This window comes from Micrasema longulum, unplaced genomic scaffold, assembly GCF_059751315.1.
Source record: "Micrasema longulum isolate JH-2025_06_02 unplaced genomic scaffold, ASM5975131v1 h1tg001224l, whole genome shotgun sequence".
Taxonomy (NCBI): Eukaryota; Metazoa; Arthropoda; class Insecta; order Trichoptera; family Brachycentridae; genus Micrasema; species Micrasema longulum.
In genome coordinates, this window is record NW_028278411.1 from 192,708 (window position 1) to 213,470 (window position 20,763).

Consider the following 20,763-nt stretch of genomic DNA (forward strand, 5'->3'; position numbering starts at 1 on the left):
TCTACGAAATACTCTCTTTATTGATAAGATCTGAGAAATATGTACATAAAACCCTGTGTCTGTAACTCAGTTGACATTTGACAATGACAGATCGACTGCCTACTTCATTTATTTCAGGAAATTTATCTCATATAAAATTAATTTCCTACGGAACTTTCTCCAACGAGACCACGTTTTGATTAAATATAAAAGGTGATATAATGTTTTTTTCTTTTTTATAAAAAATCTTCGAATAAAATTAACTTTTAGTCCACCTCGTGTTTAAATGTTGAGCGGCGCGCTTACCTGTCATGCAAGAGATATCGGGTTCGATTCCCGATTTGGTATTTATGAAATATTTTTTAAATCTGTTATAGCAGTGATAGCATTCTATCCGCTTACCCAAAAATCATTTTAAAAACCATAAGTCTTTTTGCCGGTTTTTTTTCATAAAAAAAAAAACTTTTTTTATCACAGTAATTGAGTGACTCTTTAACCTTTCCGAGCCTGAACATGAAAATATTCCGCTTGCTCCTGAGGGTAGTACCAGTAATGCCCAAGCTTAAATGCTATAAATACGACTGCAAAAAAGTCATTATAATAGTAATTAAACTATTTTAGCAACAATATTTTGAGTTTGTCCAAATTTTTGTAGACAAGGGTTGGATTCAACTCCCTAAGAAGCTGTTTGTATTAACATATTACAACGGAGGTAAAGAACATTTAAATATATGATAACAAAGAAATCTAGGCATCTACAGAGCCTGTCAATGGCTGGCACCCGGTCCATGAAGAAATATAGAAATTGAGAAAATAAGATTTTTAGGCGTTGCCTAGTATGTAGGTGAAATAATTCAATTAGATAAATCTCACCCGCATAAATAAAGGTTTCAGCTCTTTAACTTCGCAAACATAAACAGATAAAAGAATTGAAGGAATATAAATGCTCGAATATGGGCAGAATGGAGAATGTTACACAATGTGTAAAGTGGCCACTCAAACCAACCATTGACAGGTCACAAGCCCTGTAAATGCCTAGATTTCTTTATTATCATATCTTAAATGTTCTTCATCTCTGTTGTAATATGTTATATAAACAGCTCCCCAGGGAGTTGAATCCAGTCCTTGTCTACAAAAATTTGGAAAAACTCAAAATATTGTTAGTAAATCCACCTGGTCCATGAAGAAGTATAGAAATTGAAAAAATATGATTTCCAGGCGTTGCCTAGTATGTAGATGAAATAATTTAATTAGATAAATCTCACCCGCATAAATAAAGGTTTCGGCTCTTTAACTTCACAAACATCAACAGATGAAAGAATTGAAATAATTGAAATGGTCCAATATGGGCAGAATGGTGAATCTAACACAGTGTTTAAAGTGGCCACTCAAACCAGCCATTGACAGGTCATTAGCTCTGTAGATGCCTAGATTTCTTTATTATCATATCTTAAATGTTCTTCATCTCTGTTGTAATATGTTAAACTATTTTAGAATTATAATAAAGCCCTCTTGAGAGAGAATTTACTTTAAATGACATCACGCTGCTTTCTTTTCTGTGACACATTAAAAAGCACTGATCCAAAGTCTTGATCGCCTTAGCGTTGTGGTACAACTTGGAGTTGGAAAGGGGAATGCATGTAAAATTTAAAACACACAATCCGCATTTCTGTGGTTATGGCTGGAAATATGCGCCCAAATAGCAAAAAGCATATTTTCAAACCGACCCGCATATCAAAGATTATTAAACTGTAAAGCGATGAATTGCAATATTTGCTGTTTGCACGAGGGAAAAACAATAAAGTTTAAAGGAATAATGAGTAAAAGTTATCATAAATCTGATTTCAAAAATGCATAGAAAAAATACGAATGACGCATTTAGAATTGTAGAACTTCCGATAACTATTTATCTCCCTCTTCTATTTCCTTCTAGTTCAATTTCAGTCCCACTCATTCTTAACCTTTTCTGTGTTGCTAGGTACAGATATGGCAGTTATCAGCAGGCCGAAAAATCTATGGTATACAGCAAACTCTCATTAAATGAGTTGGTTCAAATTTTGAACCTCCGTCGTATATCTTCAAGATACTAACAGATGTCTACGAGTAGATGAAATTGTTTGGAATACTTGACTTCGACGCTAATAAAGGCATACAAAAGAACGCGTCATTAAATTATATTATTGTATAGCCAGCCCTCCGAGCACGGAAACGGAGAGCGTGTTAACGCGCTTATGGCAATTAATCGGTTAAAGTTACGTCAATAGTTTTGTGTTTATTGTATGTAGAATGTATGTATTTCATCCTTTGAAATAGCCATTGTAAAAAAAATATTAAAAGCATTTTAATATTTCAATATAAAAAAACATAAAAGGAAAAACAATCAAATTTTCAGTCATGAAAATATGAAAAATTATTTTAAGGTAAATAAAGACATGGTTTGTGTGATCTTTGCTACTGCTAGAAATCTTTTAATTATATTTTAATAAATTTATCGATTAGCAATCAATGGTCTGGGTTGAAAATTAATTAGGTATTTTTTTCTTTCCGCAGGTTTCCACCGGGAATGGCCTATTGTCTCATTACGTTAATCTCAATATCGTGGTTCCGGAAGCATTTATCCTTGGTTCCGGAGAGCATCACGTGGATACTGACAGCATCATAAATCTCGTCTGCATCATTGAAAAGGTAAGACAAATAGGAAACATCCAAATAAATCACCTCCGTAGAGAAACGTACAGGTAACCCGATGATGAGAATCTAGGGAAATATAACGTTTTGTCGTTAAACGTAGTGATTACGCTGTAGCGTTTTTAAACGGGTTGAAGACATGTATATCGATCATGATAAGACTGCGGAAAATGATACGACAAACGATGACGTCATCGTTTATCACACGAAGGTTAGTTTATTGCATTAGGCGAGAATAAAGATACAATGTTACAACAGAGACGAAGAACATTTAAGAGAAGGTAATATAGAAGTCTAGGCATCCGCAGGGCTTTTGACCTGTCAATGGCTGGTTTAAGTGGCCACTTTACACACTGTGTAACATTTACCATTCTGCCTATATTTGAACATCTAAATTCCTTCAATTTTTTCATCTGTTGATGTTTGTAAACTTGAAGAGCTGAAACCTTTATTTATGTGGGTGAGATTCATCTAATTGAATTATTTCACCTACATACTGGGCAACGCCTGAAAGTGTTATTTTTTCAATTTCTTTACTTTTTCATGGACCAGGTGGATTTATCAACAATATGTTGAGTTTGTCTAAATTTTTGTAGACAAGGACTGGATTCAACTCCCTGGGGAGCTGTTTATATTAACATATTACAATAGAGATGAAGAGCATTTAAGATAAGGTAATATAGAAGTCTAGGGATCTAGAGGACTTATGACCTGTCAATGGCTGATTTAAGTGGCCAATTTACACACTGTGTAACATTCAACATTCTGCCCATATTTGAACATCTATATTCCTTCAATTCTTTAATCTGTTGATGTTTGTGAAGTTAAAGAGTTGAAACTTTTATTTATGCAGGTGAGATTCATATAATTGAATTATTTCATCTACATACTAGGCAATGCCTGAAAGTGTTATTTTTTCAATTTCTATACTTCTTCATGTTGTAATATCTCTTTTGTAAAATGTTAATATAAACAGTTCCTCAGGGAGTTGAATCCAGTCTTTGTCTACAAAAATTTGGACTAACTCAAAAAAAAATGTTGAAAGATAAAATGATCAAGTTATTAGTATGAAGTGTTTTTACATGGGTTCAATTCAACGAAAATCCCACAATAAATGTTAGTGTAATTAGTGTCCTGACAAAGATACGGGATTGTCTCAAAACTGGCAGACTGGTAGTAGAAAGGTTGGTATGTGGTTATGTACAAATATTAACTAACGTTTATTCAAATGTTTGACCACAAAGTTAATGCTTTATTTATTGAGGGACATATATTAGAAAAATCACCTCACATCATTCCAATAGAAGATAAATTACTGATGATGTAGCTTTTTATTCGTCACGCAGAGTTTGGTTAATATCTAAGATATACAGTGATTAAAATCTCAAATATATATTAAATAATCCCATGAGAAATAACTGTAGAAACTTACTCATAGGCTCGTGGAAATGTATTTTCTGTTATACTCCTTGCGCCTGTTACAAACATTTTATGGAAAAATCCTTTCATTATCCCAGATAAAATAAGTTATTTAATACTCGTTATGCATCAAAATCGGTTCTAAGTAATTCAATTTTAACTGTAATTCAATCAAACTTTGGGAATATTTCGTAACGCTAGAGTTACCTGTCTCCACAGAAATCGATGTCGTAGTATTCATGCAATGCATCCTCAATAATTAAAAAAAATATTTGAATTTATTTGTCAGTTTCAAGAAATATTTTTAAGTACAGTTTTTCATACATATTTCATTTTATTTATTAAACCAAAAAATCCCACATAAGCATGGAATGTAGGTATTGTGTGTGTAGGTATTCTAAATCTGGAATACATTATGAAAGCTATGGTGTAGGTGTATATTAAAAACAGTGACATATAAATTTTTAGATTCGGTTTCATATTTTTGTGCAATTATACTAAAAGGTGTATGGTGAGTTTTGCATGTTGTTTTGCATGTTGGTTTAATTGGTGTCCTGACGAAAAAACGGGGATGTCTCGAAACCGGTAGACATAGAAAAGTCGGTTAGTGGTTATATACAAATATTTAATAACATTAATAAAATAAGAGATTTAGAAATAGAAAAAATAAAAAGAAGATGTAGAGACGAAAAATAACAAGTATCCTATTTAGAAGCTTCTCCGCATTTGCTCTAGTGACGAGGAAACCACGGAAAACCCGTGAGGAGAAAGCGGACTATTGTTATTCGTAAACGGATCTTCCGACCTACTTGAAAAATGTTCGGCATTTGGTGTCCTGCCATCAATTATACCTTTTATTGCCTGTTCTGTGTTTATCATGTATAATGTTACCTCCCTTGACAAGTCCTTATGACTAATCACTATATATACATCGTGTAAATCCTCATTTAAACTTCTGCATTGAGCAACATTCTGCAAAAAATGGGCGACATCTTAGGGAGTAAGATCATTGCATGGGCTGGTATTCGTTTCAGATATTTTTAATGTGTGCAGGTAGCCCATAAACCCATTATGTCCCGTAAGGATTTGTGTATGTTTGTATCCTACACGCTGCAGTTTCCTGAAACCAAAGGCATAGTAAATATATGGATAAAATAGATTTGTTACCTTTCCTGTGGGTTCTGTTTAGTAAAATTACAATATTAATAATTTTGATCGAGGGTAATATAAAAAAAAAACAATTGCGTAATGAATATGAATAATTTACGACCAAATAATACGGGGGGAAATGTAAAGCCGTCTTAAGGATCCTTTGAGTTACTAGGGCCTTAAAATTACCCATTACCTCGAAAATAAGAGCGCTTTACGTCTTTAGGCCCTTCATTTTGGGCTCAAGGGACGGCTGGATGTGGGAAAGCTAACAAGAAAACTTAAATACAAAGGTTGAGCAACTAATCATGTGTGACGTATTACATTATATTTTATTACACCGTATAGAAATATAACCCCGAGAGGGTGGTAAATCACGCTTTTAACGTTTTTCTTAATTAGCCGTAAGTAATTATCGCGATCTTTGTTAATTACTTTTCTAAAATATTGCTCCCATTTCCCTTATCGGGTTTGAAATAAATTAGTATCGAATAAATTGTTTCATGTATATTGCTTATATAACTCTTAAATAGCTATGATGTAACATGAGTCTACATAAGATAAAATACTCAGCATATCTCTGTCGGCCTCGTGGTGAAATGGTCAGCGCGTTTGCCTACCATGCAAGAGGTCTCGGGCTCAATTTCTGACATGGTTGATATAATATATTTATTTCTAATCCTATTACCTATTCAACACAACAAGAGAACTCTTTGAACAAATTAAGCAATTGAATATAACTGAACTCTTTAAATTAGAATCATTAAAATTTATGCATAAATTAACCCATAAATAAATTATGCTTTTTCTTTGTGTATGTCTTTTGCTAGAGGTATCACATCAGCGCGTGTAAAGGATTTTTCAGCACAGCATTTTAACTGACAAAAAGCGATTTGCAAGTAGCACCAGATATCAAAAAGTAGACGGGCTTTTTCTAGAGGTATTTTACGGTATTATAAATATATTTTTATCGCTCATTTAAGTTTTCCTTTCATTTACGAACGGCGCATTATTGTGATTTGCTGTCTGAAATAAATTTCTATTCAATTAACTATATTATTAAACACCACTAAATGTTATACCAGCGTGGCTTATTTTGTTATATTATATATACTTTATTCTAATTCCAAAACAGTGTCATTAATTCAGACAATATCCTATTAAATAATTGATTGAAGAAATAAGGAAATTTCGTAGTTGTCTGAAAATAAATTTACTATGGACTATTAACATTCAGCCAAAAATTTAGTTTTTTAATATTTTTATTTTTATTTTTATTGGCGCTATGAATTTTTAAAGGTTCGTTATTTTGAAATTACTCCGCCTCGTCCGTCCTCGTCAGTAAGTTCTGTTAATCGGTGAGTTGACTTCCTGGAAACCAAAAATCTATCACAAAACTCTATCATTGGCTGGTTCAGAAGAAATTGAGACGTAGTTCAAAGTAGTCAATTTTTTAAATATATTTTTGAGAAACTTCGTTACACAATTAAATGCTTTTTTTAAATTAAATTTTCTGGAGCACCTGAACCTCACAATAGTTTTCAATAATTGAGTTAGTTTCAAATGATAACATTTCATCTTATTTACTTTTTCATTAAGTATATTTATCTTGAGGATTCTTAGAAAAGTTACCTCACGAATATAATATATAAATTGAAACCCAAACGCAAATTTGAATCAAATTTCTTTTGTCTGTGAGTTCCAATATCAATAATTCAATTTGACAATCTTTTTAGTTGTATTGATGTTTTTTGTAGATATTTTTTAATAAAACTCCAAAGTTAATGATTTAGATAAAATTATCAATAAAACTTCGTGGTAAAGTTTCACTTTTATTTCATTTTGACCAACGAGCGCTTTTGCCTAAGAAGGCATCTTTAGAACGAGTCTTAGTCGCCTATCCCCAGGCTTCGAAGATATGGCGATTAGTATGAGGACAAAGCTGATATATTTGGTTCTTGACTTGATAGTTATTAAACGAGTCAAATTTTTTTTCTCTCGCAATATTATTCTTAAACTTTTCTTTATATTTGAAAATGTTTTTCCTTTTTTTGTTTTTTCATATTTATGTATTTATTTTGTTAATATTTTTGGTTGCTTATGTGTATTAACCTTCTTGTTACTATTGTTATAGTTTTGCAATTTTATAATTTTTTGTTATGTATTTATACATGTAACTTTTTTTTTCATATTTATGTTCAATATATGTTATAGGCAATTTATGCCGTTCATGTAAAAATAAATAAATAAATAAAGATGACTATCTTCGTTTAAATCCGAAATTAAATAATTTTGTTGTATGTTTGTCCCTAAATGAGTTTTATACTTTGTGCAAATATTATTAAAAAGTATATGCATTATGTTTTCCTAATAAATGATCTAAATTTTTTGCTACTTATAAAGCGGATACTTTGCAATCCAGTATATTTAATCATATAAAATAGGTTATTAAAATATATTGAATTCACAAACACATCGACAATATTCTCAATCAAAGAGACCAATTAAATATTTACTTTCTCATTGCGTCATAATTTAAAAACGTCTAGCTAATGACTTGAATGTTTTTAAAAAAATAAATTGAGTTAATTAAGGTTATTAATGAAATTTATTTCATTCGCTCATGGAATCAAAGTAACTTTGAATGCATTCACTCTCGCCTCCATTTAAGATCAAGTGACTTGATTATTGTGTCATTAATCCTTCAATTGAAATCCTTGCTAGAAGCCATTGGTATATCGCTCCCCTGCAGTACTGCAGCGATATTTGACTTGTTGTTAATTGACACGGAACACAGAGCACCCTGGTATTACAGAAGATCTAGTAATTGAGAATCAATGAAGCTATGCACATGGGAGAGTTTCAATGAAGACGTGAATCCTAAATCAGATGCGATTGACTGCTTTTTGTTTGTAACCACTTCCCAGAATGCAATAAACATTTAATTAAAGGTACCAAGTCAATTATTTAATAATGATTATAATGGACACTGATTATTAAATTACATTAAAATTTTATATAATTACATGATACTATAATTGTAAGTTGATATCCCAGAGGAATGCTCGTACGAGGTTACCTGTTATTTGAACTATTTCATACTTAAAACACGTACGACTTTTGCTTAGAGAAATTTCGCTTTTGTGGCCCCAAGAGTGTTTAATGTCCTGCATAAACATATTAAGTTCTGAAAAACGAAAGTCATTTTTAGGAGAAGTTTAGATATTTGGATTTTGTCCTGAGAAAAAGACCATTGCAGGAGACTTCTGCGAGATATTCCATAGATAGATATACTATAAAGCGTGTTGTCCAGACGTGTATTGAAATATTGCATTTAATTTGATTTATTAATTTTCTTCACATCAAAAGTAATAATAAATAATAAAATAATGTGACCTCACTGGAGTAATACATGCCAAAGAACACATAACAATATACTTGTGCTTATGTTTAAAATATTTTTTTTTAAATTTGAAAATGTTTAATAATGTGCATGCTTCCACTTTCTATTACATATGTTGGTTTCTAACTTAACATAGGGCTCTTGGCCTGAAAGAGTTAAGGACATGTTTTTTTTTTTTTGTAAAATGTGTATTTTATAATGGAAATATTATAATATACCAACAAAATGTTTATATATCACTGATTTATGTATATATATTTATATTAATTTATTACATGGGTTGGCATTGTTTCTAGAAGAAAAAAAAAAGATAATATAAAGACTAAATTACACCTAGATAAGGAGTGTAGCTTTTCTTGGACACGTGCTGCGCATGCCTAAAGTTACCCTTTCTTTACACCTACGGCCTCCTCCTTACTGGAAGGTCGTCGATGAGGACTTTCGGCTTTGCTTGGTGGAACAAAGAGACGCGGGATTGACGCGGGAGAAAGCTAGAGTGCTAGCTGGCGATAGGGTCTCCTAAAATCATCTGGTGACATCCACATGCTCCACCTAGGAGCGAACGTGGAGTTCAGCTTATGTTGCTACGAAGGGTTTCATTTTCATTATTGAAAAATATATTTCATTTTACATCTTCTCCCTTGCTTTCTACAAGTAGGGGCAGTAAAAAAATATTGTTTTTTTTTTACGCTACAAAATATTGATTTCATAAAGATAAATAATATTTTTTTATCATTATATTTATGATATTTAGAGGACTTATAAAAGCTTACCCACCACATACTGCACACCGCATCTGAGAAAATGAGTCTCCTTGGCGGTGCCCACATACACGGAAAATTTGCTTCTTGTCAAATACGACTTATAAGAGTTAAATGTTGATGTTTAACAACGTAGGCGTAGGTTAAATAATGCATTTAACACAGTGCTTAAAGTGAAAACGAAAACGAAGATTTCCATGTTACTGTTTTAAAAATATAAACAATTAATTTGCTTATTCCACAACTACAATACGGCCTAGAAAAACATAACAGATGCTAGCCAAATCATGTATTAACTTTATTTTAAATTAAAAGTTTAAGAATCCAAATGGTGTTTAATTTGACTTGAAACTAAAACATACATCGTACATAAAAGAGAAATATAAACGAAATAAAGCATTTTCTCATTTATAATACATGAAAAAACTCATAGTTGTGGTTGTTTATCAGAACATTGTTAAAATGTTTCATTTGTAAATTTTTTTGTCTACAAAATGGTATTAATTTGTGCCGTGTAAAAAAACAAAAAAGGTCTCATCACTTTTATTATATACTAGCTGAACCCGGTCACGCTTCGTTGAGGCTTTGTCTGATATGAATTATTAGGGGAGTAAATAAAAATAGTCTATAAAATATGCATTTACCGAGAAAACACCTTGCTAAATTGAATATTTTTATCTGCGTTGCTGTGCCTTAGCTGTAGAATATGAGAAAAGAAAATTGTAACTTAGCTTTCTCTTTTCAGCTATTTATATATATGTAATAAAGGTTAGTTTTTCGTTTCATCTCTTCATGTGATTGGCCCAGAGTCTTATTCGTGCTCAAATCGAAATTGTGCAAAAATCAATGCTCTGGTGTCATAATCCAGGGAGAAAATACGGGAATACGTGTTAATGAAGAAAATTTAGAGTGCAATTTACCCTGAACCCTCCATGAAAAAACCAACATCCTCCAAATTTTTCAAAATATGCATTTTAGACGAATGCAACCCCGGAAAATCGATAAAAACACATGTCCTTCTAACTTTTTTTCTACTCAATATAGTTAAGATGTTATTATTTTTAAACCTTGAATACGTCAATTAAAAAAAATTGCAAAAAACCGCACGTAAATCTGTCAAGCCATTTTCAAGTTTTGCGAGACACAACACGGCGATTCATTTATATATATAGATAGTACATCAATTATCAGCACCTTAATTTCTTATAAAGTCTACTCTAACAGGTGTTGTGATTGGAAGCCGTTCAGTTTGCACTTTTGCCGATCGCTGCAGGGGCGGGCCGAACCGAACTGCCGCTTAAACTGCCGCCCAAACTGCCGCCCATACTGCCGCCCGCATACAGATGAACCGGAGAACGTGATCTGATATGTCATTCGCTTCCACCCCGAGTAAGCTATAAGGACATCCCCTGTGTGTGCTTCGAGGTGGACGAAATGCGGCCAGAGAAATTTCAAAAAAAGTCAATGAGTGTAAAGTAAATACTGCGTTGGTTTTATGAAATTTTTCGGATTTAATACTGTGTTTACAAATAAATGTAAACATTTAAAATACACAAGCAAATTAAATGCACAGCCGTATGCAAATTTATATTAATAATATAAATCTTTCAAGAAAAATGCATTCATTTTATTATTTATTTATTTATTTATTTAACTGTTTGTACATAATGTTATTTGTACATTGGCGGGCTTATTTCCAAATGGCAATTTCTTCCAACCAACCAATAAAATAAAAGCTTTATTTTTATAATTCAAGTTACAGAACATATTCAATAGAAAAAAAAAGATTTAAAAGTTAAAAATATATTAAAATAGAAATAAACGTATTTGTTTGTAAATTACCTTAAATCAAAACTATTACTCAATGGGAAAAAGGAAAAAAGCGGAAAGAGGAAAAGGAAAGGAGGAGAGATTAAGAAAGAGAAAGGAGATGTTTCTTCAGACGTGATTTAAACAGAGATAATGTAGTAACATCTTTGATGGTGGATGGGAGATGATTCCACAGTCGAGCCGCACGGACACTTTGGAGTTTGTCTAAATGTTTGTAGACAAACTCAGATGAATCTCTTCACAACAATAAAAGTTTCAGCTCTTTGACCTCACTAAAATCAACATTGAAAGCCCCACCTACTTACCGTATCTGTTTCAAAAGTCATGTGGCCTTTTTTCAGATTCGCACATTGCAAAAACAATTTTATTTTTGTCAGGAATAAACGGTAAATTATTTTTTTTTTTTTTTAATTGTTTAAAAATAAAATGTTCAAACGCCGGCAAAGTGGTAAATGTTACACAGTGTATAAGGTTGCCAATTAAACCAGACAATGACAGGTCATTAGCCCTGTAAATGCCTAGACCTTCATATTTTATTCTCTAAAATGTTCTCTATCCCTGTTTGAATATATTAGTATTTATTTTACTTTTTAAAAACGGGTTTCTTCAATATCAACATCTGCTCCTTGTTTTTTTTGTTGTGCCCCATCAAGTGTACCCAGATTGGCAATCACTTCTAACAAAGCGTCTCTCTGTCCGAAATACCTCCTCTTTACACTTCATTTTAGTCCAGTCTTATATATTGCGGATCCAAGACATTTGACTTCTGCCAGATCCACGCTGACCCTCAATCTTGCCCATAAGTATCAGTTGGAGGATGTTATATTTATCTCCACGCAGGATGTGACCCAAATAGGAAATCTTTCCAAGAACCTTAATACATTTTCACAATTCTTGCAATATCAATATAATACTACTATTACGCTACGAGTCATCAAGGGTGAATCATCAAAATAAGCGATTATATACAGCTTACCATTATATTTGACTGACGATAATAATGGCTTATCGTTAATATGTCTATGCTAACATAATAAAAATAATTGTTTTTTTTTTTTTAAACCACCACCGCTGTTTATATCTTCCTACAAAAAAATATCTATGAAGTGCGCCCAGCACCCAGCTCGTTCTCAGTGAACAATGAAACTAGCCGATTCCCTCATCTTATATTACTCCATACGAAAAAGTACACTATACTTGACATCTTTAATTCAAGTCAGCTTTTTTATTATTTAAGTAAGCTTTCAGATTACAAATATTATTTGAAGATTCTCTATTTGGAAACTAGTATTTCGAACATTATTTCGGAAGGACTATTTTTCTTTGATAGGATACCGATGACATATTATGTATCACCGTGGACGTTTTTGGCATTATCCATTTTAAAAGCAATCGACGAGTGCTCAGTGTTGATAGTTACTGCTGAATGTTATTATGGTATTTGTTTGTAAACTTTTGTGTAAGTATTGTACGAAAATAGTGTAGAATAAAGATACGTTTATCGCGTGGTTAATAATAATTGGTGTTAGAGTTGATTTTCACAGAACCACATAAAATATAGTCATTTATTATTATATTTCTTACGTTTTATATCTTTATATGTAAGTACAAATAAATTCACATGGTTAAAGATTACATCGAAAATAAATAACAGCTTGCCACTGCTATACACACCACTTTAAATTAAAATGAATGTAAGGTAAATTTGTCGATTACTTAGGTAAAAACTTGCTATGTAAACACAAAAAAAATGCCTCATGTGTAAAATACAGTACTAAGTTTTGTATTTTATGTAAAACAGTAAGAAAACATGCATACCTACATTAAAATGCCTATTATTTTGTATTTTATTTAGTTTTTGCATAAATATTGAATTTGTTCTTTTTTACTTTCCTATCCCCTATAGAGGTTGAAAATCATCGCACCAATTCTCACTTTATTGGCAGCTGCTCTAAACAAGAACCTAGTGCTGCAATGTAACCAGTCACGCAAGTTCTTTGGACTAGAGATACGCTTTCTACCTGCACTGCGTTTTCCTACAATTCTTCCCTGTATAATCAGTTGTAAAATGTAATATTTTTCGCCTCTCATCACATGCCCAAAGTACTCAAATTTTCTTTTATGAATGGTCTTTAGTACATAATTATTCTTTTTCACATTTCGAAGAACGTCATCGTTTCGGACTCTGTCCACCCAAGAAAAGTTAAATATTCTTCTGTAGCCCCACATTTCAAAGGCTTCGATATTTTTCTTATAACGTTAGGTGTGTCCACGTTTAGACGCCGCACCGCAATGATAAAGTAAAGTACTGAGAAGACGTAACATCGCACAATGCGTATTCTGAGGTCTAAATTAAAGTATCTATTGCGCAGGAGGTCACGCATCCTGAACAATCAGTCTAGGGCTATCTCTATTCTGACTTCGATTTCTTGTGAGTCATCTCATTTAAAATGTCAGTCGTCAAGTCATCGGGAAATTTTGTTCCTTTTTTTAAATAACCTTACATTTTTGATTCGTGATTTGAACCGGAGTCATTGATATCATGGATCATGCAGTAAAATTGAAATGGCAGTGGGCAGGACACTTGGCGGGACAAAATGATGGCAGGTGGAGACCCAGAATAATAAAGTGGAGACCGCGGGCAAATAAAAGAAGTGTTGGAAGGCCACAGAAAAGATGGATCGACGACATTGCCTCTATTGCCGGTAAAACGTGGATGATGAAAGCGGATGATAGCAAGGAATTGAGACGTTTGGAAGAGGCCTTTATCCAGCAGTGGAGAGAATAAAGCTGCAGAAGAAGAAGAATAAGATACATATGGGCTTAGAAATATACATTTCTAGCCCTTTATTCAAACTAGCCGTGTGTACTTTATCCAATAACAGCTGCAGGCTTTCTAAACAACCTTAGGACAGTATTATCTGCGTATCGGATATTGTTTATAATGCTGCCAGTTAATTAACTTTGTGCATCTCTAAAAATGGCCTTTAAATACATTTTAAAAAGGCAAGGAGTCAGAATGTATCCTAGATGGACTCCACGAAATATGTCTATATCCAATCTCAATTCATCATCCACTTTTGCTGCAACTTTGTGATGCCCATAATAATTGTCAATTATTATTTTTAAACCTCTATAATCCAGGTTGTTTAGTTTTAAAATAAAATTTATTTATCTTTCTTCCATAAATAAATAAACAAACTGAGTAAAATGGAACAATTAACATTTGCACTTAGTGATTCATAATAAGCACAACATAAGAAAAACTTATTGACAACATATTTTATATGTTCTTTTAGTAACTGTCAAAAATTGACCTTAGGTTGGCAAAACAGCAATCAACCTTTTACCCTTCGCAAACCCCCCGTAGGTTTTCTTAAAAATAAAATACCGTATCGGAACCTATCCGAGCTTGCCGCTTTTCTATAAATGTCGGTATGATATATGAAAGTATGTTCGATTTCCCTCCATTAGGTTTGAACAAATTTAACGATATAATAACTAGTATTTCCGGTTATATATGTAGGTGCGCTGTTCCCATATTCGATTTGTGTCCGGTTCAATGATCGACTTCAATCAAACTTATTGGGCATCAAATTTTCATATCTAAAGCTTCTAGTATGATCGATTAGCTTTAAAAACAGACGAATAATATTACTTTATGATAAAAAAGTAATATCACGTTTATTATTTCACGAAAAATGATTTATGGGGAAATTGTCTTAAATTTTTTTAAGCACACTTTAAAGTGATAGTAAAATAAGAATTTGATGAAATCTTTACAGTATCAATACTCACTAAACACCACTAACCATAAAATATTTCTTAAGTAGTTCTAAACATCAAAGCTACTTACAAAACGCCAAATACCATATCAATGGTACGCGTAAAATAATAATGGAAACATTAATAAAAAAGGGCGTAAAATACGAACGGACCCAGAAATGGGGTGTGTATCCTTTAAAAAATCTTAAATATATATCCCAATGAAGGAAAAACCATTAAATCTCTAAAACTTGCAAAAGATTTTTGAAAAACAGAAGCAAAGGTTATGGGAATAAAAAAAATAAAAAAATGTGGATCGATCTCTGATTATTTTACTTTAAGCATAAATTAATTTGTTTAATCAAACCAGCCGATGATAAGTCGTGAATCTCTCTAAATGCTTGAATTTCTATAAATCCAACTTTAGAATTTTTTCAAATTCTGTCGTGATATACTACATATACATACTATTCTAAATCAATATTTCAAGATTTTAAATCCGTATATTTTAAAACTTATTAATGAAACTCAAAATTATTCTGCCTGAAAATTAACGGAAATATTTATTTGTTTTTTCCAATTAGTTTGTTTAATACAAAACAAAGAAACAATGAATTCATGACTGAAAAACCAAAAGATAATGAGTTCAATGAAATTTTTACGTGTATTTGTATTTGTTTCTTCAATTATTTTTATATTTTTAAATTTAATATACTTAGGTCTTTTGTAAATATTTAACTTTTCAACAATGTTTTGAGTATCTATATCCAAATTGTAAGCCATGTAAATGCCTAGACTTTCATATTCCCCCTTCAAAAATGTTTTTCCTCTCTGCTGCAACAAATTTGAATTTAAAGGGCATTCAATTTTTGTTTTCGAAATATTCGTAAGTATTACAAATCTACGAGATCCAATTAAGTAAGAAAGGCTTTTGTTGACAAATATGACAAAGGGCTTTATGTTGGATACTTATTACGAATTAGGTTTTCGTATTTATCAAATTTTGTGAGGACCCTTTTTCTTGGTAAAATTACCGAAAATTGATTTAATTTGCTTCATCGCAATTTTTTGTGAAGCTCCAGGAACCCCGAAAATTGGGTAGTTATCTTAAGCTAATACTGTTTTCAAATAAAAAGCAAGCGGTTTTCAAGGTTGGGAAGAATATAAAATCTTCCCAATACATCAACGACAGAAAATAAAATCTTTTTTATAGCGTCGTTAGCTATGGCTGAAGTCTTTTATTTATATATCACTAGGGGGCCACCTCCCTTCTGAAGACAGTAAATACTAGGCAACTAGTACATTTTCCTCGAGTTTAGGATACAAACGCAGCCAGCAGAAGGAAGCGAGGAAAACTAAATATCAACGCTAAGACTTTTTATAGAAAAAAAGGGAGATATTTTTCTACTTTTTATTTAAGTGGCTATCTAAGAGAGTGCTTAGAGCTTAAGGGGTCCAAACAGAAGACGCTCTAGACCTATTTAATCAAACTGCTTTTATTTTCTGTTCTTTATTCCTTACATTGAATACGCACGATATGGTATGGAATATCAATATAAATTCATTTTTATTAGTTTATTCAGTCTTCACGTTTGATCCAAGCCAAAGAAAAATCCTTATTTGGATCTGAATTCGCTATTACACGAAATTGACTTGACTAAAAAGTCAAATATTTTTCTAATACTTCAAGCGTATTATTTTTTTTCCAAGTAATAAGAGTAAAAAATAACATAATAAATGATTTGCCTTAAAAAATTTCGATACTTGACGATTTTGAGAATTAATCGCTACCCATAATAAGAACGACGAGATAGTAAATTTGACTCTTGATCAGATCAGTCATTTTTTAAGCATTTTGTACATAATTCGTGCGCAAATGACAATTGCAATATTTTGTTTTGCATCAAATGCAAAAAAAATTTACTTATTTTAGCTGGTTGAGATAAAATAGGCCGTTGAGTTATATTACAAAATATATATTAATATTCTTGTTTTTTGACAGAGTCCCGCACCGCCGCAGTACGTATTCTGGTATCACAACGAGCGCATGATCAACTACGACACGGCGCGCGGGGGCATCACCGTGGAGACGGAGCCGGGACCCAAGAGCCAGTCCCGCCTGACCATCCGCGGGGCGCGGGACACGGACTCCGGCAACTACACCTGCAGCGCCAGCAACACCGATCCGGCCAGCATCTACGTCTTCGTTACCGAAGGTAAGTACTGTAACTACGGTGATACTATCACGTACCATGTACCTGGATCGCGCACGACAAGGTATAGTCTACGGTCTCTGCTGAACCTTGCTTGTAGAGTACAACAGGCTACCGGAGTCCTATAGAACGCCAACAATGACTTTATTCATTAAAAAAAATACTACTTAAGAAGGTACGTGGAAGGTGATATTTAGTTTTAAGTTCCTTTTTTTCCTCGGATGTATATTTTTTACTATATGCAAATGTTGAATATTATTTTTTATTATGAATTGTTTTAATTTATTTGTATTATATACTTGCTTGCTATCTTATTTCAGTTTTATGTACATATTATTACTAGTTACTAATATTATTATTATTACCATACCTTTATTGTAATATTATTCTGTACCAAAATGAGTTTGCTGTAACTCCTGGGAGTACAATAAAAATAAATTTGTATGATTTAAAAAAAAATATATAAAAAAATAGAACGGCCGCTTTCCCCACGCATGTTCGTTAATTTCCGACGCGTGATCCGTTCGGGATGTTTCGGAATCTACCCGAAGTGGCTTTGTTAAAATCAGACGTGTCATATGAAAATACTTTGGCGTTAGCATTTATAGCGTAGTTAAGATATTGCAATGAAAATGAGAATGTTCATGTTGAGTGACGTTAGTAAGCGCTACTCAGGGGCGATTTTGTGGTTTTTTTTAAATTAAAATGTTCTAATAATAACAAGCGCCCGAGTAATTCCGTAACATCCCTAACGGGAGACGTATTTCCGAGTAATATTGAAGCCTCCCGAATCGATAACGCGTCGGGTATTTACATCTCGCACCGCCGCAAGGCTGAGGTCATCACCGTACCGTGGTGACAATACCAGAACTTTTTAGGTTTATGTTATTGCGTTGAATCGCGTTTCATAATAAGAGACACAGTCATTGCTTATTTGATTGATGATAAAAATGTATCCTCTTGACAAAGCAAAGAAATAAAATAAATCGACAATGAAAATACTCATTATGTATACAATATAGTGTTATAACAATGCATTAAGGTTTATTGTAGACTCATCAAAGCTTCAGCAAGAGTGATGAAAGAAAACGTCTTATATCATCGTTTGACATTGGAGAGGAACATCGCAACAAAGAGGTTTTGATGAAACTTTTGTGCTGGTTGTCACTAACTTTTCTTTTTTTTCTAATCACAGGGGACAAAATGGCGGCCATATCGAGAAGAAAAAGTTCTAGGGGGAGTTTGAGCAGTGAGAAGAGTATTTGGTGTCTCGTTGCCGTGATTTTGAGTGAAATCTTTTCGTTACTTGCACGGTGACATGAATACTAAAACATCTTTTAAATTAATATCCACTTTATCAATTAATATAAATAAATTTGTAAATATTTTTGATTTTCAAACAATAAATAAATGTTAATTGGTTAGATAAGGCACATGTTTAAACAATGTAAATTAGTTTAATTTAATACAACGTCAACCCAATGGAGTATTTGTAAATATTTTTAAAAATAATATAAAAACGTATTATTGAGAAGAAATTAATTTAACTGTCACCAAAAAAAATTCTAGTATTAGAAAATCACAAGATCGATGCTTATATTGGAAATGGTATTTTTTCCATGGTATACAGATAAATCATTTGTTATTATGTGTATTATGTGTATATCAGATCTTTTAAGATTTTACTTGTGCACACTAAAACAAACAATATTTCTACCTGTTTTTTAATATTACTGTTTAAAAAAATGTTCTTGGAATAAAGAAGTAAAAGAACATGTCAAAGAAAATCAAGTGGTTTGAATGAATGTAAGCTATTTTGAAGTTAAACTGAAAAAAATATTTTGTGTTTTTGTTTTTTTTTAATAAAAGTTTGTAACGCAGAAATTTCAATTCAATTTGGATATAAATGAATAATTTGGATAGATAATCAAACAAGATATTAAAATTAATGAGAAGTTTTATGTTTCTAAACTATCATGTTTGATTGCGATTACGAAATGTTTCATTCAGTTATGAAACCCATTAATAACAAAATATTTATAAATTTATTTGGTGCTAATGCACCATATTAGAACCAAGGTAATAAATAACCTTGTGACTATATTAAATCTTAATAAAACAAACTTTTTGTTTGTGATTGTAAAATCATCTTATGTAAATTCACCTATATGTAAGATATTTAAACATAATTTTGTCATACCTATAAAAAAATAACAATCTCAATAATTGTATATAAAAGTGTAAATAACATTTTATTGTGTAAATAACATACTATAAAAATTAACTTACTTTCACTCATTTAAGTGCATACTATTTGATAAAAAGAATTATAATATGGATTAAAGGAAATAAATAAATGATTATCACTTATTCTGTTGTTATTTTTGAGAATATTCTTACACCATCCCTTTTTTAGGTTTAAATGTTTTTATAAAAAAACTTAAGTAATATTTTTTTTATATTTCAAAGAGATCTAGTAAAGTTTTTTTTAATTTAAGTAAAATAGGAAAACATATTGCAAATTAAATAAAAAAATAACAAATTATAATAATATATGGCGTTGCAGAGAGGTTGGAAATGTGAAAATAAAATAGGAAGACATAAGCGATTTTAACCATAAAATCGACTGATTGGTTTTGAAATATTCTATTTATAATGATTTTGTATCTTACCGTGTCATTAAAGATAATGAAAAAAATGAGCTTAAATCTTGTATGGCTGTGATGTCACACTAGTCTACATACGATACAAGAGTGATATATCTCTGTTATTTTTTTAAAATAATGAAGTTGTATTTTATGTAATCTTCAAAAATACATTCAAACTAGATTTGTAAAGAAAAAATTGCATCACTATGCTGGATTTTTATAGAAAAAATATTTATCCTTGCTACGCGAAAAATAAATGTGACGCCAATACTGCAATAAATATGCATAAGAGAAAGCACGAAGATAGAACTCGTAACAAGAAAGACAGAGTCACTGTTATATGGCCGGTGTTTGTGAGAAAATATTTGGTCAATTGTTGGCTTGTATTTGTGTGATTTTAAAACAAGGACAATTAAAAAGTAATAAAATAAAAAATGAGACAAAGAAAATAAAAGTTAATTTTATAAATTATGGAAAAAAAACTGTTTAACAATAGGTTTCCATGTTTTTTTTTTCTAATGTCTGAACTTCATTATTTTCCTTCTTCTTAATATTCCGAATATTCCTTCTTTTGCTTGTGAAAAACACGGTGTTACATCACCACGCGATAAGGAAATATTTTCCACAGTCTCTTTAGAGTTAAAACAAAATATTACTCATCCTTTGCAATGCGTTGCTGTCAAGTTCTTAGTATTTTGATAATTTTTCGCTTCAGTATTTCGCTTCATGTGCCAGTCCAGATAGTATGAAATACACTAGCAAGAACACATTTTTCAATAAATAACGCATGTTGAGAACTGAACAAGAGACCTTTTGCACGGTAAAACTGGATAGTAGGTAATTGAATGAAATAATAGATGAGAGCAAATAACGGAAAAATAAAAAATGAAATTTCTTTATACCGTATT

General features: G+C 31.7%; 1 protein-coding gene across 1 annotated transcript in view; it reads left to right on the forward strand.

Annotated features, from left to right (window-relative positions):
* The window catches only part of LOC148276406 (limbic system-associated membrane protein-like), a 119,404-nt gene extending 99,935 nt beyond the window's left edge, over nucleotides 1–19,469 (forward strand). The window contains exons 6-8 of the mRNA XM_088234310.1: nucleotides 2,530–2,664; nucleotides 16,997–17,210; nucleotides 18,403–19,469. Coding sequence (XP_088090436.1) covers nucleotides 2,530–2,664; nucleotides 16,997–17,210; nucleotides 18,403–18,524 — 471 coding nt within the window. The 3' untranslated portion in view covers nucleotides 18,525–19,469. The remainder of the gene's footprint in view (nucleotides 1–2,529; nucleotides 2,665–16,996; nucleotides 17,211–18,402) is intronic.
* Nucleotides 19,470–20,763: the final 1,294 nt, after the last annotated feature.